The sequence below is a fragment of the Bubalus bubalis genome, chromosome 13 (assembly GCF_019923935.1).
Source record: "Bubalus bubalis isolate 160015118507 breed Murrah chromosome 13, NDDB_SH_1, whole genome shotgun sequence".
NCBI classification, from domain to species: domain Eukaryota; kingdom Metazoa; phylum Chordata; class Mammalia; order Artiodactyla; family Bovidae; genus Bubalus; species Bubalus bubalis.
This window is the reverse complement of record NC_059169.1, coordinates 834,197-860,116: the sequence shown is the minus strand read 5'-3', so window position 1 is coordinate 860,116 and position 25,920 is coordinate 834,197. Positions and strand designations below refer to the sequence as shown.

General features: G+C 56.1%; 1 protein-coding gene and 1 long non-coding RNA gene across 12 annotated transcripts in view; both read left to right on the top strand.

Annotated features, from left to right (window-relative positions):
* Positions 1-854: 854 nt before the first annotated feature.
* On the top strand, positions 855-3,298 carry LOC112578388. Its single transcript, XR_003102623.3, has 2 exons — positions 855-2,117; positions 2,830-3,298. It is a non-coding gene; the product is annotated as an uncharacterized LOC112578388 (long non-coding RNA).
* A 1,667-nt stretch (positions 3,299-4,965) lies between these two features.
* ATP11A (ATPase phospholipid transporting 11A) overlaps positions 4,966-25,920 on the top strand; it is a 103,135-nt gene continuing 82,180 nt past the window's right edge. For 6 of the 11 annotated variants that reach the window (XM_045162513.1, XM_045162509.1, XM_045162512.1 and 3 more), the window contains exon 1: positions 4,966-5,385. In XM_045162513.1, the coding sequence (XP_045018448.1) occupies positions 5,344-5,385 (42 nt within the window). In that variant the 5' untranslated portion in view covers positions 4,966-5,343. The remainder of the gene's footprint in view (positions 5,386-25,920) is intronic. The other 5 variants (XM_045162515.1, XM_044927064.2, XM_045162518.1 and 2 more) reach the window with 2 other exon arrangements.

Here is a 25,920-nt window from a genome sequence, read left to right as displayed (position 1 = left end):
AACTTAGCTTTTTTTCCCTGAAAGGAAACTGGATTAACATAATCAATCTCTTTAGTGAGGGAAGGGAGGAAAGAATAAACAAGGAGAGAAAAGGATTCTTAGCCATTTTTCATGTATTCTTGCTGAAAATTAACTAAGGGAAAATGAGTAGCTGAGAAGAAAAATTAATCCTGACCAGGCTCATTCTGGGACAAGTACCCCCTTTGCCTGAGTACCCACCTCAAGGCATGAGATGGGGCCCCTCTGGGTTTGGGCAACGAACATTTTACTACAGACGGGAAGGGGCTGGAGACCGTGGTCAGTCTGGGACTGTCCTGACCTGCATCTGACACCCCAAGGGAGGAAAGGGCTCAGAGCGACAGAAAGGACAAAAATCTCAAGGACGCAGAACGGCACAGTCTCCCGGGATGGGCCATCAGACCAGCGTGGGACCTGGAATCCAGGGAGCTGGCGGGGCACTCACGGAGTGCTCATGCAAGGGCTGTGCACACAGTTCTGTCCTGCTCTTTGAGACTGGTTCTCACGCCAGTCACGTATTTTGGGTTAAGAGTGATAATGAATTTTAACTTTCCACTTCTGGATACCTGTGTAACGAATCACTAAACCAGATAGGACTCCGCCCGCGTTGGGGGACCTCCCATGAGGAGCCTCATGGGTGGGGTGGAGCATCTGTCCAGAGTGACTGGCCTGCTTGTTTCCTCCACATGTGCTCGGACAGACTGCAAGCCCGCCCTTTGTTGTGCTGTATGAATGCCCAGAGGCTGAATCTGCAGCGTGGCTGTGTTTGGCGCGCTCTCCGTTTATTGAGCATCTTCTTTTACAGGGGACCGTGCTGTGCAGGGTGGAGTCCTGCGCACCTGTCCGCTCCAGCAGGCACAGACATCTAGACCAGCAGGTCTCACACCTGCTGCGCCCAAGAGCTTTTGAGAAACACCTGCCTGGATCCCGTGCTCCATGGGCTGGTCCCGTGCTACCTGGGCTGGAGGAGGGGTCCTGAGGGGCAGATATGTTTATAAACTCCCTGGATGGGAATTCCCTGGCAGTCCAGTGGTTGGGCCCGGGGCTCAATCCCCGGTTAGGGAACTAAGATCTTACAAGAGGTGTGGCATGGCCATAAATAAATACATAAAAACTCCCTGGGTTAGGCCCTGGCTAGGGCTTAGAAATGCCCTTTTGAACACGTTAGTAAGTTAACTAAGTGGTGCCGGTAGGAAGTCAAGGGAGGGACTCACCGCCGCTGCTAGGAGGGTGCAGGGAGGAGACAGCCCAGTGGACTGCAAGGGTGAGTAGGGCTTGGTGGGACAGACAGTGGTGGGGTAGAAGATTCCAGACAAAAGGACTGGGGAGGGGTGCGTGGGAGCCTGTGGGAGGTGTGAGAAAGGGTTTCTCCACCACAGAATTCTAGGACGGATCGGCGGGGGGGACAGGGACCCAGCGCCTGGTGGGCAAGGCTGCTCACCGGACTCCACGCCCCGCGTGCACGACTGCTCCTGCCCAGCCGGAGAACGCAACGTGGAGAGCTCACTGCTCTGTTCCGTGTTTGCCCGGATCAGTGCTGGCGTCAGGTTTGTCGCCCGAGGCCCCGGTACCATAACTGCTTTCAAACGTCCCTATGGGGAGGCCCACTTTCTTGCCCCTCCTCCTGTCTCCCACGTCTTCTTCACGTGGGAGTCCGGGATCCGAGCCCCGGCTTCCGCCGGCGCCAGGAAGGCTGGAGGGAGGCGTGGGGGACAGGTGGGCAGGGGCGCGGTCACTGCGGATCCACCCTCCCCACCGTTCTGCCGCCTCCTCCGTCATCACACCACCCGCCACCGCGAGGAAGCCACACCGCGCGTGGGTCAGGGCAAGGCCCTGCTGACCCCGAGCCGAGCCCGCTGGACACCGGTTAGCCAGCGGTCTGCGCTTAGCCCAGGCCCAGGCCAATCATCGGAGGGTACGTCAGCACCCTAGTGCCTGATTGGCCAGGACTGGGCAGAGCCGGCCCAGTCAGAGTGGAGCTTCCCTTCCCCTTGGACGCGAAGGGAGAGCTGCGCAGGTCCTTGAGTTTCCAGCAGCCTTTTCGCTGCGACCTCCCACGTGGTACTGGCAACAAACTCCGTCAACGTTTGATGTCTAAGGTAGGCTGTTTCCAAAGATGACCCTCACAAGTTCTCATTCTTTATGTGCAAGGCTCTGCCCACTCCCCTTGAATCCAGGCTGGCCTTGGACTTAACTTCTCCGGATAGAACAAGGCAGAGGCGATGGTCCAGGATTTCCAAGCCCAGACTTTCAGGGTCCAGGCAGTGTCCATTCTGACCGTCTTGGGATCCAGCTGCACGCAAGCTCAGGCTGACCACCAATACAGAGAGAGGCCGACTTGCTCTCAGCTCTCTACTCACCCTGCTAAGACAATAGACATGTGACTGAAGCCATCTGAACGTCCTTCCCCCCAGGCGAGCTAAAAAGGAAAGTCGGCTCAGAAACAATCTCAACCAAGAACAGAAGAAAGAGAGAAACCTTCCCCCAAGCCACAGACCTGAGGAATAACAGCTCCCTGTTGCGCAAGCTCCCATGTTTGTGTGGTTTGATGTGTGTGAGTCGCTCAGTCGTGTCCGACTCTTTGCGACCCCTTGGACTGTGGTATGCTAGGCTCCTCTGTCCATGGAATTCTCCAGGCAAGAATACTGGGGTGGGTTGCCATTAAATAACCGATTCACAGCAAAAATTGGACTTACTGTTACTTTAGTATAGTCTTAACTGGTCTGTTTCATAGGTTTAGACTTAGCATTCTATCAGCCGCCTGCAATGGAAAATCCAGTTCAATAAGGATATTGATTTTCTATCTCTCAGAACATGAAATCCATGTTAGCGCAGTGGCCCGTGGTGTCACCAAGGACCCGTGCTCCTCCCGTCTGTCCATGCTGCCATCCCCACTGTGACGACGTTCCTGTCACATCACGGATGTGGGAAGGCTGCAAGGCGCCAGACATCACATCCAGACCCACAGCTCCAGCAAGAAACGAGGAGCATGTCCTCTTTATGAGCCTCCTTTATGTGAGGAGACTTCCCAACACTAGGATCCATTGGCTTAAACTCGTTTTAAACCAATTGCAGGAAGAGGCATGGAGTTACTGACATTGGCTTACACAGAGCAACTTACCCCAGCCATATAGAGGGTGGTGGCTACCTGGACCATGGTGGGTTTCTGCCAGTAATGACAAAGAAGGCAATCTTGCGGCTACCACAATGTCTACTCCCATATGAAATTAACACTGACCACTGAATAAAACAGGCATTCCTGCGAGACACCCAGCCTTTATCCGGCGCCTTGTATGATCTCTACCTGTCTTTCTACTCCCCCCGCCCCCACAGATGTCACCGTTGGCAAGGTGGTAGGCCAATCAAAATCTGACTCCAGCAACCGGGGCCCTGGCAGGAGGCAGGAGGAGATCGGGAAGAGCTTGGCGACAGGACTGCCTGCTGCAGCGTAGTCACAGTTCCACGGCCCGCCAGGGGTGCTGTTCCCCAGGGCCTGTGACACCGCTGCCTGGCTGTTGGAGGCATGGTTCCTGGAGCCCGGTGTGAGTTAATCGACAGAAAAGGAAGCTGGACAAGCACTGTGGTCTCCAAGGGATGGGCACTGCCAGGCCAGGGTGGGCCCCGTGGGCAGAGGAGGGGAAGGCCCAGCCTCTCTGCTTGGGCTCAGCCTGCAGCTGGTGCCCGGCTGGTGAAGATCCACTGATAATGATGGCCGTGGGCCTCCTGGACACAGAGCAGGAGACAGTGGATTTGGTTGGAAAGTGGAGAATCAATGAGTCAGTTGACCAGAAACTGGAGAATTTTACTGAAGAAAAGCAGTTCAGAATCCAGGTTGTTTAGCCACGACCACTAGTCTCTCGCTCTTGTAGGCTTCTCTATCTAATCCCATGTCCGGCAGCTTCTCTTCCACACCAGCCAGGGGGACACTCAGTTACCTTCCTCCAGAGGTGGGAGCCCCACTCCTGACCGCCTACCAAAGGCATAGTCAGGCCACTCTGGTTTCACAAGTGGTGGCCCATGGCAGTAAGAACAGAAGTGTATTCACTAATCCAAGGCTGGCTGACTGTGGCTGAGAAGAGAAAACGTTGGGAAAACAAACATTCCCTGGGGTTGAAATTGAGGTGTCTGAGCCACAGAAAGGTTCTCCTCTGCTACAGGGACAGCCTGGGAGGGCATGCCTGCGGCGCCTGGACGCCCCGAGCTCTGGGCTGGGCCTCCTGGTGACCACCTGGCACAGCCGCGGGAGGAGGCAGGAGGTGGACCAGATGGACTGGAGGCAAGACAGGCCAGGCTGGTGAGACAGGTTCAAGGCAGATCCCAACCCCTCACCCTCGCGGGATTGCAGGAGCCCATGATTGTCTCAACGCTGAAATCCTGGGGTTAGGGGCCCTGGGTCAGGGAGCCTGTGGGGTTTCAGAAACAATCCAGGTGGGAGAACCTGCGCTCACCTTCGCTCCAACGCTGAGGAGCTGCGACAGTCTGGGGAGCCCCATGGGCCGGCCCCGCCTCACCTGCCAGGCAGGAAGGGCCACGCAGGGGAACAGCGAGCACCCCGGAGACAAAGGCCCGGTTTAGCTAGTCTTCTGCTCGACCCGACCCCTCATTCCCGCCCCAAGCCCCTTCCTCGACTCCCCCGATCTCACACCCGCCCTCCGGCCTTGGGGGGAGATTGACTCTTCCGGCCAGACCCAGCTCCGGGCGCACAGTCCCCACCACCCAGGCCCCCGCTGCGGGGAGCGCACCCCCGCCCGGGAGGCGGAAGCAACAGGAGCCGGCCCCCGCCCGCGGGTCCCCGCCCTCCGCCCCGGGGTCCTCTCGGCTGACCGGCTCCGGGGGGCGGGCCGGGAGGGGGCAGGGCCAGGGTGAGGGCGCGGGAGCGGGGCGGGGGCGCGGGCCGCGGGGCGCATGCTCACACGCGCCCGTGACGTGCGCGCCGGGACAGGGCCGCCGGAGGCCGGGCTGAGAGGGGCGGCGGGCCGAGGCCGGGAGGAGGGCAGAGCGGAGCGAGCGCGGCGGCGGAGAGGAGGCGCGCGGAGCAGCAGAGCGGCGGCGCGATCGGCGCTCCCAGCCGGCCTCCCCACCGCCCCAGCCCCGGCGCGCGGGTTCCGGCCGCCAGGCGGCCACCTTGCTGAGCCGCCACCCCCGCGCCGGCCGCCGCGGGCCGGGCCGGGCATGAGCGCGGAGGGGCCGCGGCCGCCCCCCGCACCGCCCGGCGCTCCCAGGCCGTGACCCGGGCGGGGCGTGCGGCCACACTCGGGCCCGGGCCCATGGGAGCGCGTAGCCGGACTTGGGGGCGCTGATCGGGCGGGCGCGGCCGGAGGAGCCATGGACTGCTGCAGCCTGGTGCGGACGCTCGTGAACAGATACGTGAGTGCGACCCGCGCGGAGCCGGGGCCGGGACACGGGCTGTGCAGGACGGGGCCGCGGCCGCTGGCCGGGGGGCGCTGAAGGACTGGGTGGCCGACCGCGCCCCGGGGGACTGCAGGACGCGGGGGAGGGGGCCCTGCGGGGCTGGCACCTCGGGCCCCGACGGCGCGGGCGCCCACCCGCCAGCGCGCCTCCCGGGAGCCCGGCGGCCGCTGGGGCCGCGGTAGCTTAGATGGGCGCCGGGTCGGGCTCAAGTGGGATGCTCGCGCCCGGCCTCACGTGCCGGGTCCGCCCCGGGAGTCGGGAGTCGGACAGAGGAAGGAAGAGGCCGCCCCACGGAAAAAGACAGCGGCTTTGCCCCTTAGTTTCCTAACAGCACATGGGGCTTCGGAAGTGAAGTTTGGGAGCTTTTCTCCGAGAGGAACCAATCGGATCCGAGGCCGGCCGCGGGGCTTCCCGGAGTCCTCGCTGGCTGTGGCCGCCACCAGGGGTGGCAGAGGGGAGGCTGGTTTGGTTTCGCGTCAGCCGAGGGGAGCCCGGGGCGGCGGGGGTGCGCCCGGCAGAAGGAAGCGGCCTGGTCTCCGACAGCCCCGCCCCCGGCCCCGCGCGCACGTGGTCGGTCACAGGTTGCCCAAGTGGCGCGCACCGAGGTCTCCGCTAGAAGGGGGCATGGCTGTGGGGGCTCTTCTGGCCTGGGGATTCCCTTAGTCAGTGCTCACGTTTACGAGCTTCGTGTTCACCCAAGGGGAACGTTGAAAGAGTGCTTCCCCGAAGCCTACTCACCAAAGAGGCCTCGGGGGTCGGGGAGCTCCCCCGGGGAAGGGCAGTGAGCCTTCCAGTTAAGTGGGGTGAACTTCTCTGGGGTTCTGGTAAGAGGCCCGGCGGGCTTCCCGTGGGAAAGGCCCCGCTGTCCCCTTAGGGGTTCTTGAGTCCAGATGACAACGTGAGTGCGCACCCCGGGCACCTTCCTGTCTACAGTAGTGAGTTCTGGAGAAGCTGGTGCCCGTGACAGGTCAGCAGAGCTGTTAGAGAAACCATCCGTGGACGCCGACGCGAATCAGTGCAGTCGCCAGGAGGGTGGAGGCCCTGCTGACCCAGGGTGTGCTCGCTGACCTCCCAGTCAGTTTCTGTTCTCGGACTCTAAGACTTGTGATGGAGAGGAGCGCTGCCCGGGAGCACTGACACAGTCTACCCAGGAGAGAGGGAGGGCGGGAGGCCTCCCGGTCCCCCCCCTCCTCCTTCCATGGGCCCTCTGCCTGATACATCTTCCCTCCCTGCCTGTTGCTGACCCCGTCATCCTCCCAGCTGGCGGGACACAGTTCCAATGTTTGTGCTTTTATCTCCTTCAGGTCTTCAGCTCTCTCGTGTCACATCAACCTGTATAAATGTTGGTGTCCTTTACATGCTTATTTCTCCCTTGCTGTGATGTGTGTGTGTGTGTGTGTGTGTGTTAGTCGCTCAGTCGTGTCCAACCCTTTGGGACCCCATGGACTGCAGCCTGCCAGGCTCCTCTGTCCCTGGGATTCTCCAGGCAAGAATACTGGAGTGGGTTGCCATGCCCTCTTCCAGGAGATCTTCCCCACCCAGGGATCGAACCTACATCTCCTGCATTGCAGGCAGATTCTTTATCACTGAGCCACCAGGAAAGCCCCTTGCTGTGATGTTAGACTTAAGAAATCCAATGTCCCCTCAAGCCTGACCGGTGAATGCTCTTCAGCAGACTCTCGCGGCCTGTGCGTTACTTGGTGGTGTCTCTGGGACCCAGTTACGGGGCACTATTATTATTTCTGTGTTTCTCCTTCCACGTCTTTTTTTAAACATCTGATCATTTGACTACTTCACCACATTCACATAGAAAGCCATTCATTTTTATGATATTAAGCTCATGTCTATGTTATTAAACTAATTTGGCTTTTTCCAGGAACAGCCAGTCTGTTTGTTTTTGATTGGATTATGTTTCAATATGTAGGAATTAATTATATTTCCTTATACTGGAGGGGAAAAAAGACTGGGATTGAGTATTCATATTTCTTTGTGATTTCCGTATGTGACTTATTCTATAAGTGCAAATAAAGTCATATCCTGTTACAGTCTTGTGATCACAGAGTCAGAATTTCTAGGACAGAAACCTTTTCATGATGCCTGAGGGTTGCCAAAGATAAAGGAGTCCTTGGAAACCGTTGCTAGGTTATTTTATTCTGGGTTACTTCCAGAGAGGTAGAGTAGGCGAGTGAAGGAGATAATTCTGTTCCAGGTTAGGCCAGGTATTTCCAAAGCTGGTATCACTGGTTGTGAGCCTGGATGCATATAAGCCACATAGAGATGTGCTCAACTCAGAAATGGCAAAGTGCTTCTGTACCGTGAGCTTTTAAAAAAAAGTGTTAACAAAGTGGATGGAAAGCTAGTGTTACCTTCTTAGAAGAGATGTGAGGGGAGACGTCCAGTTTCAGAGTCTCCGGGCACCCACCTGGGTTGGACCTGGCCTGCCCACGTTGAGGCCAGGTCTCCCTGGCCTGGTGGTTTGCCTTTCTCTGCCTCCGTTTCCTCGTGTAAGAATGAATAGCAAAAAAAAAAAAAAAAAAAAGAATGAATAGCAGTCCCCGTTTCAGAGGATTGGCACGAGGATTAAATGCGCTAACACAGGCTGGGACTGAGGGTGGTGCCCGGCGCTGTGAAGGTGCTTAGCACCCATGTCACTGATCACATCAGATCAGATCAGTCGGTCAGTCGTGTCCGACTCTTTGCGACCCCATGAATCACAGCACGCCAGGCCTCCCTGTCCATCACCAACTCCCGCAGTTCACTCAGACTCACGTCCATCGAGGCAGTGATGCCATCCAGCCATCTCATCCTCTGTCGTCCCCTTCTCCTCCTGCCCCCAATCCCTCCCAGCATCAGAGTCTTTTCCAATGAGTCAACTCTTCGCATGAGGTGGCCAAAGAACTGGAGTTTCAAGCTTTAGCATCATTCCTTCCAAAGAAATCCCAGGGCTGATCTCCTTCAGAATGGGCTGGTTGGATCTCCTTGCAGTCCAAGGGACTCTATCAAGAGTCTTCTCCAACACCACAGTTCAAAAGCATCAATTCTTCAGCGCTCAGCCTTCTTCACAGTCCAACTCTCACATCCATACATGACCACAGGAGAAACCATAGCCTTGACTAGACCAACCTTTGTTGGCAAAGTAATATCTCTGCTTTTGAATATGCTGTGTAGGTTGGTCATAACTTTCCTTCCAAGGAGTAAGCGTCTTTTAATTTCATGGCTGCAGTCACCATCTGCAGTGATTTTGGAGCCCAAAAAAATAGTCTGACACTGTTTCCACTGTTTCCCCATCTATTTGCCATGAAGTGATGGGACCGGATGCCATGATCTTCGTTTTCTGAATGTTGAGCTTTAAACCAAGTTTTTCACTCTCCACTTTCACTTTCATCAAGAGGCTCTTTAGTTCCTCTTCACTTTCTGCCATAAGGGTGGTGTCATCTGCATATCTGAGGTTATTGATATTTCTCCCAGAAATCTTGATTCCAGCTTGTGTTTCTTCCAGTCCAGCGTTTCTCATGATGTACTCTGCATATAAGTTAAATAAACAGGGTGACAATATACAGCCTTGACGTACTCCTTTTCCTATCTGGAGCCAGTCTGTTGTTCCATGTCCAGTTCTAACTGTTGCTTCCTGACCTGCATACAAATTTCTCAAGAGGCAGCTCAGGTGGTCTGGTACTCCCATCTCTTTCAGAATTTTCCACAGTTTATTGTGATCCACACAGTCAAAGGCTTTGGCATAGTCAATAAAGCAGAAATAGATGTTTTTCTGGAACTCTCTTGCTTTTTCCATGATCCAGCAGATGTTGGCAATTTGACCTCTGGTTCCTCTTCCTTTTCTAAAACCAGCTTGAACATCAGGAAGTTCACGGTTCATATATTGCTGAAGCCTGGCTTGGAGAATTCTGAGCATTACTTTACTAGCGTGTGAGATGAGTGTAATTGTGCAGTAGTTTGAGCATTCTTTGGCATTGCCTTTCTTAGGGATTGGAATAAAAACTGACCTTTTCCAGTCCTGTGGCCACTGCTGAGTTTTCCAAATTTGCTGGCATATTGAGTGCAGCACTTTCACAACATCATCTTTCAGGATTTGGAATAGGTCAACTGGAATTCCATCACCTCCCCTAGCTTTGTTCGTAGTGATGCTTTCTCAGGCCCACTTGACTTCACATTCCAGGATGTCTGGTTCTAGGTCAGTGATCACACCATCGTGATTATCTGGGTCGTGAAGATCTTTTTTGTCCAGTTCTTATGTGTATTCTTGCCATCTCTTCTTATATCTTCTGCTTCTGTTAGGTCCATACCATTTCTGTCCTTTATTGAGCCCATCTTTGCATGAAATGTTCCTTTGGTATCTCTAATTTTCTTGAAGAGATCTCTAGTCTTTCCCATTCTGTTGTTTTCCTCTATTTCTTTGCATTGATTGCTGAAGAAGGCTTTCTTATCTCTTCTTGCTATTCTTTGGAACTCTGCATTCAGATGTTTATATCTGTCCTTTTCTCCTTTGCTTTTCCCTTCTCTTCTTTTCACAGCTATTTGTAAGGCCTCCCCAGACAGCCGTTTAGCTTTTTCGCATTTCTTTTCCATGGGGATGGTCTTGATCCCTGTCTCCTGTACAATGTCACGAACCTCATTCCATAGCTCATCAGGCACTGTATCAGATCTAGGCCCTTAAATCTATTTCTCACTTCCACTGTATAATCATAAGGGATTTGATTTAGGTCATACCTGAATGGTCTAGTGGTTTTCCCTACTTTCTTCAATTTAAGTCTGAATTTGGCAATAAGGAGTTCATGGTCTGAGCCACAGTCAGCTCCTGGTCTTGTTTTTGCTGACTGTATAGAGCTTCTCCATCTTTGGCTGCAAAGAATATAATCAATCTGATTTTGGTGTTGACCATCTGGTGATGTCCATGTCACTGACAGCTGTTAGCAAAGCTCTGTGCCTGGTGACTGGCTGGGAGAGGGCAAGTACGTCCCTGGGTCACCTGCTGGTCATCGTGGGCGTCCTGCTCTGGAGCAGTGTGTGGGCTCAGAGGGGACTCAGGACATCTGGACACAAGGGTGCTGAAGACTGCAGGCCAGTGAAAAGCCTGCTGTGATGTCTACTTGCAGAATGATGCGGCCCTTCCTGTCCACGCCTCACAGCCGGGAGGTCTGACTGGGACGCTCGCTGCGTTGTGTCCCTGGACTTTGGTTTCAATACTTCAGCCTGGATACCTGCTTGACCAGGTTTCTGCTTATTTCTGTCTCACAATTTTTGCTTTCTGGGGTATTACTTACCTTTTAATTTTAAGATGGGCAAAACTTCCTTAATGAGAGTATATCTGTTTTTGAAACAAACGGTTACATTAAGATTTTTCTGTATAAGGAAAAAATAAATGCTGGTCCCTGGAGTACCTCAAGCATGGCTGTATTAGAATGCTTTGAAACTTCTAAGAAATTCACCACTTACCTGCATGTGTGTGGGTCTGCTCTTGGTTTTTTTTGATCACCAAATGGCTTGTGCCGTGGACGTCAGTGTTGGCTGCTGCTGCTCTAAAGGCTGACATTCATCTGATGAGTCTTGGCTTTAAAAGCTTTAAATGCCACCTGACTTGGAGCTGCCTTCCTAAGGCCGCTTCTCATGACACCCTGGGGCCTCCTGTGCTTCACCTCCGGGAGTCTACACCCCAGGACACTCAAGTGGGCCACCTGAACCGCCCGAGGCCTTCAGGTGCTTGAAGTTGGTGACCCCTGAGGCAGGCCGGCCCCGCCTGCAGAGCAGGGCTGTGCTCAGTGTTTGAACACGCCTTTCAAAGCAATCTGCCTGATGTATAATTTAACCCCTGTGTCCTGGCTGTTAAGTTAGATTCCTCCCATTGTCTGCCTGTTTGGGACAAGTCATCTTGACGTGCTTTCTTTCCTGCCTGAGGGCAGATTTAATAACCTGGGGGAGGGGAGGGAGTTTAGCTGACTGGGTTTTGCTGCAGAATCTCCAGGGGCGAGCACTCCGACCTCAGTCTGCAGTTGCCTGAAATGGCTTGGAAGCCCCTGAGCTGCCGCTGGCTCCGTGGGGAGGCCTCTGTTTACGGCTTTGCTGGGCACTGGCGCCTGGACACGTGCTGTCCCTCGTGCGGGGCAGTCAGAGTGCAGATGCCCAGGTCCCAGACTCACAAATGCTTTTTTAACCAAGTTAAATGCAGGCAGAAATGCTATTTATTTGCAAGGAAAATCAATAAAAAGCCATTTTTTACAGCCATAGAAATTCAACAGGCTTGAACAAGGAATTGCTTTTGCTTGGATTCTGGTATATGAAAAGGAAAAAAAACAGTTGTTTGTGGAGGTCAAAGTTCACATCGGAGGCTCACAGGTTGCAGGTGGAGACCTGGCTCAGGCCTTTGAATGAGACCGTGGGCATCTTCCCGCCTGGCTCAGCCTTTGACTGAGACGGTGGGCATCTTCCCTCTTGAAAGGGACCCCCTTGATGTGGTTTCCTTGCAGAGGGGAGCACCACCAGGATCGGGGGGCCAGTGGGGTGCCCTGCGGCCCAGGGAGGTGCTCTGTCAAGGGTCTGATGCCGCTGGCAGCCCCAGCTCCTCCGGGGACTGAGTCCCCTTCGGCCTCCTTGAGTGGACGGTGTGGAGGGTGGTGGCCCCCCGACTTGGCGGTGAACAGGGTCCCCAGGGAGAAGGCCCACGCTGCGGCTGCCGTCGGCGCCCTCCTGGTTTGGGGCGGCGGCCTGGTCTGGAAAGCTGCGGCTTGCGTTCCGGGCCCCCGCCCGCCCCCGAGCCAGCACGCCTCCCTTCTGCAGCGGCATCACCAGCCCCCGTGACACTCCGCTGTGCCTTTCAGTCGCCCCTTTCTAAAGCAGACTTCCTTGACCCCACGGCCCCTGCCTGTGTCCCCACGTCTGTGTCCTCCAGGGACTCCCAGGCCTGCCTCCTTCCTCCCACAGCACCCGTGTGTCAGCCCGTGGGCGCTCAGCCCGAGGCGGCCCGCCGGGGATCCCCCTTCTGCCCTCACCCCCAACCTCAGCCACACACAGGGTCTCTGCCTGACACCAGGTGAGGTCGTGGAGGTCAGACAAGCCAAGAAAGGTTGACCAAGGTGGGGCCAAGCAGGGAGGGGCAGCTCGTGCTCAGAAAAGCTGACCTCCTTGATGGTGTTCAGAGAGACTGTAACTTTCTTCCTAAGGCCTGGTGGCTCGTGACAGGGCAGGGTGACCTTCCCCAACCCGGGTGGGGTCTTAGTTCCGAAGAAGGACTCAGAACTTGTGAGCCTCAAGGGCACTGGCCCGGCCCCAGGCTATTTCCTGACCGCCCCTCCCTGATCTCTGCACCCACTCCCTGCCCTGACCTGGCTCTTGAGTCTGCCCTTTGGTACTTCAGGGAAGGTCATGGGGACAAAACAGTTTTCCCGCAAATAAGAAGCAGAATGGGATGCAGAAAGGATTTGTAGCCTGAGGGCCCCAGAAGTTCCTTCTGGGCTTTGTTCCCTGATGCACCCTGATCAGGTGGGAGGCAGGGAGGGCCCGGGGTGCTGTCCGAGTGTGCTGGAAGCTGCGGGCCTCTGAGCCGTGATGTCTGGCGGGTGGGTCCAGGCAGAGAGGGGGCTGAGCCGGTCGGCAGGCCCTTTGCTTGGGTCAGCCGGGGGCCCGAGGCTGGTGCCCTGTCGTCCCTGTCAGCGCCCTGCTGGGAGGCCTGGGTGCCCCCATGGCCGTGGTTGCAGACCACCCCTGGGGCCGGGAAAGCTCGTAAACCTCGGTCCAGCAGTCAGTTCCACCTCTCACCATGGCTGTTGCTAAGACCCTCGAAGACGCGCCCTTGGGTGCTTCCAAGGACCTGAATGGGTTAAGGACAGACCTTGAAAGTCTTGTTGAGGCTACTTCACACCTTTGGAGTCTCCTTCACTGGTAGTTTCTCAGAACAGTGAGGAGGAGGCCAGGGAGGTGCGTGGTCCTGCCCCTCTCCTGATAAACCCCCAGGGAGGAAGTGACCTCCCCAGGGTCACAGCCCGGGGTCCCCTCACATCTGGAGGGGCTTCCTGACCCGGGAGCTTCCCCCACGCTCTGTCTGTGGTTCTTTCTGTCCTCACGGCTGATCCTCCGACCACAGGGACCCCCTCTTGTCCTCGCATCCACCCCTCGGACCCCCACCTGGAAAGGACCCTCTCCTGGGGTCTGGTTGTGAACGGGCATTCTTACCTGGCCCCCTGGGGGTCCTGGAGTACAGAGTGCAGAGCCTTTGGCTCAAACGCTTTCTATTTTCTGGGCAGGGCCGGGGTGAGGGGGGGGGGTGGACCCCAGTGCCACTAGTCTCCTGAACGCTGAGAACCTTGTCTGAAAACAGGAGGGGAACCGGCCCTCTGATACGGTTGCATCAGACACTCTGTGGCTTCAGAACTGCCTGAGTTTATGGCCAACATTTAAACGCAGGTGATTGTGTCCCAGGGGGTAAAGATTCCGCCCAATAACACAGGAGACTCCCTGGAGAAGGAAATGGCAACCCACTCCAATACCCTTGCCTGGGGAATCCTGTGGCTAGAGGACTGGCGGCTGCAGTGCTTGGGGTCACAAAGACTTGGACACACCTGAGCGACTGAACACGATTGTCCACACGTGCCCACACTTCCCCACTGTTTGAACAAAGGTGTGACCTGGCCGTCTGGCGCCGGGTGGCTGCCCTTCACGGAGGGCTTGGCGCCCTGCCCTGCGGCTGCCCTGCCCCCCGACCCCTGTCTACCAAGGGTCCAGGCTCCTCCAGTTGGGGTGGACCCCTGAGCCCAAACCAAGCTTCGTCCGCCAGTCGGTGGGTTAGAAGCACCCGATGACTGGCCATCGGGAGCAGAGCCTGGGCCCCACGTCCCCTGGTGTGTGTGTACTATCGCTGGGTGGGGGGAGCCGGTCCAGCAGTGTGGAGCCTCCTGGCGGGAAGCTCACTCATGCTGCGTGTGGACCAGGAGAAGGCCCGCCGCGGCAGAGTCGGGAGAGGGCTCTGGGCTCCTGCCGTTGCCTGTCCCTTCGTCACCTGGGCGTAGGCCAGGCCAGAGCAGGGGAGCGCTGTGGGCCGGTTAGTCGTTAGCTGCCTTTTCCAACCAACCCTGCACATACTTTCTCCACCTTTTTAAGTGGAGATGGAGGAAACTCACTGCCTCCGAGCCCCCTCCTCTCGAGAGGACTGTGCTGGTAACATTCACACATGTGTGCCCCGCTGTCCTGCCGTCTGGGTGTCTGTCAGTCACCCTCTCAGGATAGAGCTCGTCCAGATGGATCCATTTCCAAGTTCTCGCTCTGCAAATGTTTAACCGCCTCCCACCCTCCTGAGCTTCTGTGGGCAAGATGTTTCCTGCTTCTCTGTGGTTTTGTTTTGCCTTTGGTGGGTTTCAGAGTCCACGCACCCCCGAGGAGTGTCTGGCAAGGTTTGGACATAGGCGGTGGAAGGAGCGGTTTTCCTGGGGGACAGCTGTGTGTCCGTGTCATCCGGCCGCAGTCTGCCCCCACACGACACACCAGCTAGCCACAGCTGTTGCGGGAGTCTGCGCCGTCTGCTGTGTGTGTTTTGCGGGTAAAACATGTTAACCGAGAACATGTTAACCGAGGTGGGTGGCGCGGGCAAGATGCTGGTGACTTCCGGTCACTTTGCTTCTGCCGTGCTGACCCTGCTCCTGCCTCGCAGGCTCTGTGACGGGGCAAGGCCGGGGTTCCTGGCGCCTCATCGGGATGCACGAAGCCAGCTTCCATTTCCCTCCCCTCTTACCTGCCAGGGGAGGCCTGCATCTGTTCCAGGACCCTTCCCATGCCGGCCTGGGTGTGGCTGCGGGCACCCAGGAGCCTGTGGCCTAGGAAGATGCGTAGGCTGCTGGTGAGTTTCTGTGGGGCTCGTGGAGGCTCCTGCGAGCACAGCAGACGGGGGCCTGGGTCATCCAGCCCGCTGCTCTTGGCCACGCCCCGGGGGTAGCCGGCCACCCTGCCATACACATGACTGAGGGGCTCCCTGCCACGTGGACGGCGGGCCTTTGCTTTGCCCACCCAGTATCCTTCTCCACGCCTCTGTCCTGGTCTGAGGTTGGAGGCCGGCCTGAGACACGCGTCGTGTCAACACACGTCTGGTCGTTGAGGACGTGGAGGCTGAGAATGTGGCTGAGGAAGGCGGCGTCCTCAGGTGAAAAGCTGGCCTCGATTCCGGGGTGGTTCTAGGATGCTCGTGGCGGGTCCGTGAACCTCGGTGGTGGTGTGTTTAGCGCTGGCATCTAAAACATGAAGCCACGATGGGTCCGTGCCTGTCCTGGTGGGGGGCTGGGGCCGCAGCGGAGCCTGGTTTCTCAGGCTCAGGGCTGCAAGTGCAGCCCAGGGCTGGCAGGCGGGTCCGGTGAGGCCAGACGGCTGCCTTCTCCTGCCCTCAGGCGGCCGCTCCTGGGGTGGGGGGCAGAGTGAGTGGTCTCTGTCCCTCGTCCTGCGAGGACACGGTCCCATCAGGGACGGCATCACCCTTACGCCCGCGTTTCATCTCCACAGCTTCCCCAGGTCCCGTCTCCACCCACAGTCACAGTGGGGGTTAGGGGTTCAGGGGGCACAGTTCCGTTTGTGGCTGAATACTGTTCAACTTGGTGCGATTCAGATTGTCAGTACTCACACAGGTAGAGAACCGCAAAGGAGGCAGTTTGAAAAAGTGCATTGACTGTTGACTGTTTTATCAAACAAAAAGAAGCGTTCCCCAGAATCTGGGGGGACTAACAGAGTAGAGGTGCAGCAGGAACGGTCACTCTTCTGGGCTGTGGAGCAGGTTTCGGCCGTTGTTAGCGCTGACAGACCACGGTGCCCACCATCCGAGCCCTGATCCGTCAAGGTCCTGTGTGTTCCTGTCTTTCTCTTTGCTTTTTTCCCTTTGCTTTTTTGGTCTTCTAACTTTATTGAGCCTTTCAGTGGCTAAGTCAAAGATTGCTCTTGGTAAGTGTCACACTGCACTTGAAAATATGTGGGTTATTTTAAAATATCTTTTGCTGTTGATTTTTCACATAGTTCCAGTGATAAGAGAACAGACTGTGTGATTTCAGCACCTTTAGACGGTGAAATTCTTGCACCTGGGTTTATGTTCCCATCCCTGGAGGTGGAAATGACAACCCACTCCAGTATTCTTGCCTGGAGAATCCTGTGGACGGAGGAGCCTGGCGGGTACAGCCCGTGGGGTCGCACAGAGTCGGACACGACTGAGCGACTGAGCACACTCTAGCACTAGCTGGGAGGCTTGGTAGCAGAGTGGTGGTTGGTGTCAAGTGTCGTCTGGGTTTGTTAGGACTAAATCCGCAGCGTCTGTCTCGTTGACGGGACAGATGTCCCCCACGTAACTGGATTGGGCGGAGGGGGCTGGGAAGTGGCCGGTCCCCGAGTCAATTTTAGGTCAGGTTTAGGGGCCGTGCTGTCGGCCTGCTCTGTGCAGGGCAGCCTCCTCACCTCCAGCAGAATTGGAACGGGGTGGCTGGAAAGTGACCCCAAGCTGTCGCTAGGGTGACAGGGACGTGACTTCTCCGTGGGCCTAGGATGTGGGGTCACCCTGCTGCCCACACATGCTGGGCTTTCGCGGTGCCCTGAGAGTTCCCAAGCCAGCGCTGCGGAGCTTTCCTTCCTAGGTCTCCCTGTAATCGCAGCCTGGTTCTCATTAAAAACCTGCTCAGGCTGTTACACACCCCTGTCAGAAGAGACCCTGATACGGCGGGGGGCTGGCCCGGCCTCTGGTGCTGGGGGCTGGCCCTGTCTGTCTGATGCCGGGGCTTTTGTCAAAGCCGCAGGGCCCGGGGTCGGGGGAGCGCCCCCTCTGTCTTCTCTGAACTGTCTGTTCAGTTGATGGAATCTGTCCCTCAAGTTTATTTCCGGGCCGAGTGTGTCTGCCCCTGCCCTGGGTACCGGCCTTGTTCTTCCCACCTGCTCCGGACAGACCCCACTGTCATGAAAGGAGGCGGCCAGCCTGGTCATCTGTTATGTAATCTCCCTCCTTCAGAGAAAAGAGGATTTCCTTCAGCCTATTTTCAGCAAAGGATTAGAGACAATGAAGTTCTGCCATGGGAGCGTCATCTGGATTTCTGTGTGATTTTTCAGGAGGGCCTCAGTGTCCTGCCCAGAAAACATGTGTTTTTAAATCATGGAATTAAAGTTATTATTCCCTGGAACAAAGTGATGGGACGATTATTGATGCAGGAGATAAGTGATCTTAAGGTAAGGCAGGCCTCGATTTGTCCGTCCTTTTCAGGTAAAGGATCTGAAAGGGACAGACCACTTGCATGCACGTGGAGTGATTTAATTTCCCTTTTCTCTTTAGGAAGTGTTTGGAAATAGTCGTTTTGATTTGGATCGAATAGATAAGCCATTAAAGTCGTAGATAACCGTGAGGTGTGTCCGCGCACTTTTTGACTTGGGGAGGCACCTGAAGGCAGCGTGTGTGTTAGAAAGCTGGGGTGGCTGTCCTGTGGTTAGAGTCTGCCTGTGTCCTCACGTCGCTGGGGTGGCCGTCCTGTGGTTAGAGTCTGCCTGTGTCCTCACGTCGCTGGGGTGGCCGTCCTGTGGTTAGAGTCTGCCTGTGTGCTCACGTCTGATACTGTCCAGCTCTTCTCACTGTTTTTCTGACACTGAAGCTCGGGTGGGGGGCAGGCCTGCGGATTCTAGCAGGGGGAGGCGTGCGACGAGCTCAGTGCACACTGAGTGCTCAGCGTCGCTGTTCTCCAGATGGTTGTTGACACTCGCTGTATGCACAGGGGACGCTGTGGAGGGCAAAGACAGCAAATAGGCACACAGTAGGCTGGCTGCGTGTCAGGAAGGGCCTGGATGAGAAGGAGATGGGCAGAGGGAAGGAAGGGGACGTGACAGGAGCCAGGTCTGGGGTGACGGGGTGGCCCCGGGCCCCGAATCACAGGGCTGGGGGTCCAGGTCTGGGGGGACAGGGTGGCTCCGGGCCCCAGAATTACAGGGCTTGGGGTCCAGGTCTGGGGGGATAGGGTGGCCCCAGGCCCCAGAATCACAGGGCTGGGGGTCCAGGTCTGCGGGGACGGGGTGGCTCTGGGCCCGGGAATCACAGGGCTGGGGGTCCAGGTCTGGGGGGATGGGGTGGCCCCTGGCCCCAGAATCACAGGGCTTGGGGTCCAGGTCTGGGGGGACGGGGTGGCTCTGGGCCCCGGAATTACAGGGCTGGGGGTCCACGGAGGCCAGAGGCCAGCCCAGCGCAGCAGGCCTCGGTGGGCAGTGGGGGCGGTGTGGCAGAAATGGTGTGTTACTGTCACGTTATACAGTAGGGCCACGGGGCCGCCCCCAAAATTCCATTACTTAAAACATGGAGTATGTATGTTACCTGTGATAAAGGTTTAAATTTGGTTTAAAATCATAAGGACCTGCTGTAAAGCACAAGGAGCTGTACTCAATACTCTGTAAGGACCTGCGCGGGAAAGAAGGGGAAAAGAGCAGCTGTATGTGTGTGCACAACAGACTCACTTTGCTGTGCCGTTGAAACTAACACAATATTGCAAATCAACTGTATATTCCAATAAAAGTTTAAAAAAGGACTTACGTGGCAGAATGAAGATGTGACATAATGAATTAGCATGGCTGTAACATTACAAAGATGCATTGACCTAGTGAGTGAATGTACCGTAGGTTGGTTGGTTTATGGGCAGTTTTTTTTTTTTTAATTGTGGTAAAATATACAAAAGATTTATCATTTAAACCATTTCCAAATAGGCGCATAATATAATCCATTGGCTTTCAGTTACATTTGCATAGTTATCACCATCCGTTTCTAAAATTTTTTCATCTTCCTAAATACAAACTGATTTATGTGCCGTTTTAAGTAGTTTATTCTACATTTGATATTGTTTATCTTGCTTTTTGGAAGCATTTTTTTTTTTTTAATCAATGAAAAAGACCTTATCAGGGTCATGGGAAGACTTATTGAAACCTAAGCATTGATTACATTTTAATGGAAAATGTACCCTTGGCAGGAGGGTTTTTTTCTTTTTTCTTTTAAATAATTGGTGATGGTAAGCTTTATTAAAATTTAAGTACGTGAATGTGAGGATTCATTTGGGCTTTATGTTTTGCTTAATATGTATTTGTTGAGAACAGCCTGAGTGGTGATTATTGCTCCAGAGAAGAAAAGCTGATACTTGGCATTAAACAAGTAATTCTGTAATGAGACAGAATATCTCATAACTAAGAGTTATATCTAGTTGGCAGCACACTCAAATAGTATAGCTCATAATGATGTTTGTTTAATGGTGTTAGAAAGCCATATGCCTTTCTCCTAAGTGCACTGATAATAGGAATTATAGCACGTTATGAGAAATTTTCTTCCAGAAACTACAGTCTGTTGATGGACTGGATCAGATAAAGTTTCTGTTTTGAGTTTATCTATAATGTTTATTCTTTTACTATCTAAAAAAAATGATTAAGAAATAGATGAAACTTAAATTTGAGGAATTTTTTTCTGTAAAATTGTTGGGTCTGTGACAAGCAGTTTCCTGTTATTTCTGTTCCAAAGGTGATATGAGATTTTTTTGTGGTGGTTCTTAAATTGAAATAATTGTTTAGTGTCATGAGAGCAGCGTGGTTTCAAAAGCTCGAAGTCCCGTTCTTATTACGTACCTAATTCACAAGAAACTTCGTTGTAAAGTTGAACGCTTCTGTCTCTTCAACAGCGGGGCTTGTGAAACGCCGCGGCTGCCAGGAGCCGGCGAGCTGCCCCGGATGGGCGCTGCGGTCCTCGGGAGAGCTGGCGGAGGAGTCAAGAGGAGAGGGCGCTGCGCGTCCTCGGCGAGCTCGGCGGCGGCTTCCTCAAGACGGCCGCGTGGCCCCTCAGCCGTCACCCCGCACGCGGCAGGGGCGTCAGGGCTGGGGGCGTGGCCTCCTCAGCCGTCCCCCGAGCACGTGGCAGGGGCGTCAGGGCTGGGGGCGTGGCCTCCCTCAGCCGTCCCCCGAGCACGCGGCAGGGGCGTCAGGGCCGGGGGCGTGGCCTCCTCAGCCGTCCCCCGAGCACGTGGCAGGGGCGTCAGGGCCGGGGGCGTGGCCTCCTCAGCCGTCCCCCGAGCACGTGGCAGGGGCGTCAGGGCTGGGGGCGTGGCCTCCCTCAGCCGTCCCCCGAGCACGCGGCAGGGGCGTCAGGGCCGGGGGCGTGGCCTCCTCAGCCGTCCCCCGAGCACGTGGCAGGGGCGTCAGGGCTGGGGGCGTGGCCTCCCTCAGCCGTCCCCCGAGCACGCGGCAGGGGCGTCAGGGCCGGGGGCGTGGCCTCCCTCAGCCGTCCCCCGAGCACGTGGCAGGGGCGTCAGGGCCGGGGGCGTGGCCTCCCTCAGCCGTCCCCCGAGCACGTGGCAGGGGCGTCAGGGCCGGGGGCGTGGCCTCCTCAGCCGTCACCCCGCACGCGGCAGGGGCGTCAGGGCCGGGGGCGTGGCCTCCCTCAGCCGTCACCCCGGCACGCGGCAGGGGCGTCAGGGCCGGGGGCGTGGCCTCCCTCAGCCGTCACCCGAGCACGCGGCAGGGGCGTCAGGGCCGGGGGCGTGGCCCCTCAGCCGTCACCCCGCACGCGGCAGGGGCGTCAGGGCTGGGGGCGTGGCCTCCCTCAGCCGTCACTCCGGCACGCGGCAGGGGCGTCAGGGCTGGGGGCGTGGCCTCCCTCAGCCGTCACCCCGGCACGCGGCAGGGGCGTCAGGGCCGGGGGCGTGGCCTCCCTCAGCCGTCACCCCGGCACGCGGCAGGGGCGTCAGGGCTGGGGGCGTGGCCTCCCTCAGCCGTCACTCCGGCACGCGGCAGGGGCGTCAGGGCTGGGGGCGTGGCCTCCCTCAGCCGTCACTCCGGCACGCGGCAGGGGCGTCAGGGCTGGGGGCGTGGCCTCCCTCAGCCGTCACCCCGGCACGCGGCAGGGGCGTCAGGGCCGGGGGCGTGGCCTCCCTCAGCCGTCACCCCGGCACGCGGCAGGGGCGTCAGGGCCGGGGGCGTGGCCTCCCTCAGCCGTCACCCCGGCACGCGGCAGGGGCGTCAGGGCCGGGGGCGTGGCCTCCCTCAGCCGTCACCCGAGCACGTGGCTCAGGGCTGTGGTCGGTGGAGGCTCGTCCCCACAGAGGCCTGCGCCTTGCCGGGACGCGGTCGCCAGCCGGCACTGGTCTTTCTCTTTTTTGGCCCAGCCTCGCTGCAGACGGGTCAGGCGCCTTTGTGCACTTTGTCGGCTGATGACTGACTTCCCACCAGTGCCCGAGGAAAGGGCAGTTTGGTTCACGTCTTGACCTGGATAAAGGCTGCAGCCCGCGTGGACCCATGGCAGGTCCTGTGCTGGCCCAAGCTGCCCACTGCCGGCTCACTGGGCTCGCTGGCCCTGCGGGGGACGGGGACGTGGGAGGACCCGGGGGTCGGGACATACACCCCAGCCTACCACCCGCCCAGCGTCAAGCGTGTTCATTCCAGCCATGGGTTGACCACCTCTAGGCCTATAGCCAGCGAGGTGTTGAGAAGACTTTCTGCACAGACATGCAGGCCTGGGAAGTGACGGTCCAGGCGCTGGCCTCGGGACCCTTCTGCAAAGCCACCTTCTCAGTAGATCCTGGATTCTGGCTTCAAGGCCGGGACGAGGCCTCCAGCGTGTAAAATCCACATGTCACTCTGTGGCCGGGGACGGCGTCCACACGCCCCTGGAGTCCATGTCCTTACTCATGAGCGTGGTTCACACGTACACACGCATGGCTCTCCAGCCGGTGGGGTAAACGGGGAGGCAGGCGCAGCGCCCCCAGAGGACAGGTTGTGATGGGGGGGATAGACGGAGCTCTGGGAGCAAGGGGCCCAGCCCCGCTCTGGGGGTGGCACGGGGCCCCCGGCCCGTGGGCGGCGGCCTCTGCTGTCTCAGGCCGGTTCTGACCCCTGGCATCTGCGGCTGGCTTTCTCTGTGGGTGGGGCACCGGGTGTTAGGTCTTTAATGAGAAGGGAGAGGGAGGGGCTGGTTCTCCCGCTGCCAGCACGGTCCACGGGAGACGACCGGTGGTGACGTCAGTTGTCAGGCCAGGGCCGGATGAGACCCAGAGTCTGCTCCTGCTGCCGTCGCTGCCGCTCCTTGGGGTCTCAGGTGCCCTGGCCCCACTTCTCCCACACCCGGGCAGTGCTGAGTGAGTGGTGCTGGCTAGCGGCAGAGCTCAGCGGGGCCGGGCGGAGGGCCCACCTGCCCTTACATCCGCTGAACAGAACCACATGGAGGCCCTCCGAGGCCCAGGGCTGAACCCACACCCAGAAAGGACTAAGTTCAGCAGTTCAGTTCAGTCGCTCAGTGGTGTCTGACTCTTCGCGACCCCATGGATCACAGCACGCCAGGCCTCCCTGTCCATCACCACCAACTCCTGGAGCTTACTGAAACTCATGTCCACGGAGTCGGTGATTCCATCCAACTGTCTCATCCTCTGCCGTCCCCTTCTCCTCCCGCCTTCAATCTTTCCCAGCATCAGGGGCTTTTCAAATGAGTCAGCTTTTTGCATCAGGTGGCCAAAGGATTTGAGCTTCAGCTTCAGTATCAGTCTTTTCGATGAACACTCAGGACTTACCTCTTTTAGGATGAACTGGTTGGATCTCCTTGCAGTCCAAGGGACTCTCAAGAGTCTTCTCCAACACCACAGTTCAAAAGCATCACTTTTTTCAGTGCTCAGCTTTCTTTATGGTCCAACTCTCACAACCATACATGACTACTGGAAAAACCATAGTCTTGACTAGATGGACCTTTGTTGGCAAAGTGATGTCTCTGCTTTGTAATATGCTGCTGGGTTGGTCATAACTTTTCTTCCAAGGAGTAAGCCTCTTTTAAGTTTATGGCTGCAGTCACCATCTGCAGTAATTTTGGAGCCCAGAAAAATAAAGTCTCTCACTGTTTCCATTGTTTCCCCATCTATTCGCCATGAAGTGATGGGACCAGATGCCATGATCTTCATCTTTTGAATGTTGAGTTTTAAGCCAACTTTTTCACTCTCCTCTTTTACTTTCATCAAGAGGCTCTTTAGTTCCTCTTCACTTTCTGCCATAAGGGTGGTGTCATCTGCATGTCTGAGGTTATTGATATTTCTCCTGGCAATCTTGATTCCAGCTTGTGCTTCTTCCAGCCCAGCATTTCTCATGATGTACTCTGCATATAAGTTCAATAAGCAGGGTGGCAATATACAGCCTTGACGTACTCCTTTTCCTATTTGGAACCAGTCTGTTCCATGTCCAGTTCTAACTGTTGCTTCCTGACCTGCATACAGATTTCTCAGGAAGCATGTCAGGTGGTCTGGTATTCCCATCTCTTTCAGAATTTTCCATAATTTATTGTGATCCACACAGTCAAAGGCTTAGGCATAGTCAATAAAGCAGAAATAGATGTTTTTCTGGAACTCTCTTGCTTTTTCCATGATCCAGCGGATGTTGGCAATTTGATCTCTGGTTCCTCTTCCTTTTCTAAAACCAGCTTGAACATCAGGAAGCTCACAGTTCACATATTGCTGAAGCCTGGCTTGGAGAATTCTGAGCATTACTTTACTAGCGTGTGAGATGAGTGCAATTGTGCGGTAGTTTGAGTATTCTTTGGCATTGCCTTTCTTAGGGATTGGAATGAAAACTGACCTTTTCCAGTCCTGTGGCCACTGCTGAGTTTTCCAAATTTGCTGGCGTATTGAGTGCAGCACTTTCATAGCGTCATCTTTCAGGATTTGAAATAGCTCAACTGGACCCTTCCATCACTTCCACTAGCTTTGTTCAGAGTGGTGCTTCTTAAGGCCCACTTGACTTCACATTCCAGGATGTCTGGCTCTAGGTGAGTGATCACACCATCATGATTATCTGGAAATGGGTGGTTTTCTGGCAGCCGTTCCCGGAACCCAGAGCCCAGATAGACCTACCGTTGCCGTGTGTTTGAATATCCAAACAAGATGCCTTTGGTTGCTGTGAACAGAGGTGTGAATGTTTAAAACAAGTTCAGTTGGATTTCTGCGGACCTGGGATAGTTGTAAATTCACCCACACGGCATTACATAATAGAGTACATAAAGCTCTCTGGGTCTTTGTGGAATGATTGTTTTTTTCTTCCTGGTTCTTATGGATGTAAGAATCCTTGTTACTGAGCACATTCAGATAGAAAGGAGCCGTGCGCCATGTGAGTGGCGGCGTTGAGTCTTACGTGATCTTGTGGGTTTCTGATTCTTGTTTAAGCTGTGGCTTCTCAAGGCCACTCTTGCTCCAGGCAGAATGGAAATTTTATTCCCATTTTGTTTGTGGTAAGATCACGTCTGGCCATTTAATCTTCGCTGACGGCTGACTGTTGATAAGGGTGAAAGGGAACCAGATGCTTCGGCGTCCCCGATGAGGCCAGGAAGGCCAGGAATGCAGCTGCCAGACTACCGGGGGCTCCATCCCCTCTGTCCCCTCCCCCTGGGGCTTCTCACGCGTCCTGCCTCTCGCTGTCCCCCACCTGCCTTTCTTCCTGCGAGACAGGCTGGGTCTTCTCTCTCCCGCCTCTGCCCTCATCCTGGATCCTCAGAGGGCACCTTCTGGGTTCTGCCGGAGACGTCTCCATCTCAGCTGGAGGAAATGCCAGGAGCACTTTTTCTGCCTCTCGGAGGACCCCCCAGCCCCACCTCTAAGTCCCCGCAGGGTGTGGGTGACAGGGAAGAAGAAGCAGAGCTGGGGCTGGCCTGGCTCCCCTTCTAGACCGCCCTCCTCTTTCTGCTTCAGAAGGGGCTGCATGGGGGATGCATCAAAGAGCAGAAACCATAGTTTCAAGGAAGGTGGCTGGGGCACCTGCCTGAGCCCCATGCCTTCTGGACTCAGGTCCATGAACACACAAGCCTGGGCTTGGCGCCTTGCACAGGGGTAGTGGGCCTGGGACAACTTGGGGGCTCAGGCTGTTCTGAGAGTGAGGAAGTGAGAGCTCTCTGCTGCGGCTTCCACAGGAATGGGGACCAAGAGCAGAGAGCAGAGATCCTCCTGCTCGTGGAGAGATTTTTTTCAAGTCTTAGCGGAATGAGCAGGACAGAACGTCAGGTGCAGATTATGGCCTCACCTAAAAGCTGGTGAAATAGGTCCGTGACATTTCACAGCTCGAAGACTCATTTTTCCTCCTGAGTCGTATCCAATTTTATTTCAGAATGCACGATTGGGCTCAAAGCAGACAGGGCTGCCCATCACAGGGTTTAGGTGGGCTATGGCCCAGGAGGAGCCGCGGGTTTCTTTGGAAAACACAGGTTTAGAAAACATTTTAACAAGCATACGGACTTGGGCTGGGAGTAAATATCGCGGGTCGCAGGCTCCACGCTGCTGTGCGGTGCCGACGCCGCTGCGCGCTCCGGACGTCACGGTGCGGCCAGGTGGTGGGTGCTACAGGCGTCACTGCGCCACGGAAGTGTTCACAGGGTTAGGGGTTTGTTGTGTTACCTCGTTTTCAGCTTCTCTGTACTGCTTGTAATGGCAGTCCTATTTCCTCAAATATCTGATGGTATTGAATTCACTATGGTGGTAGGTGAGAAAACAGGACATTATA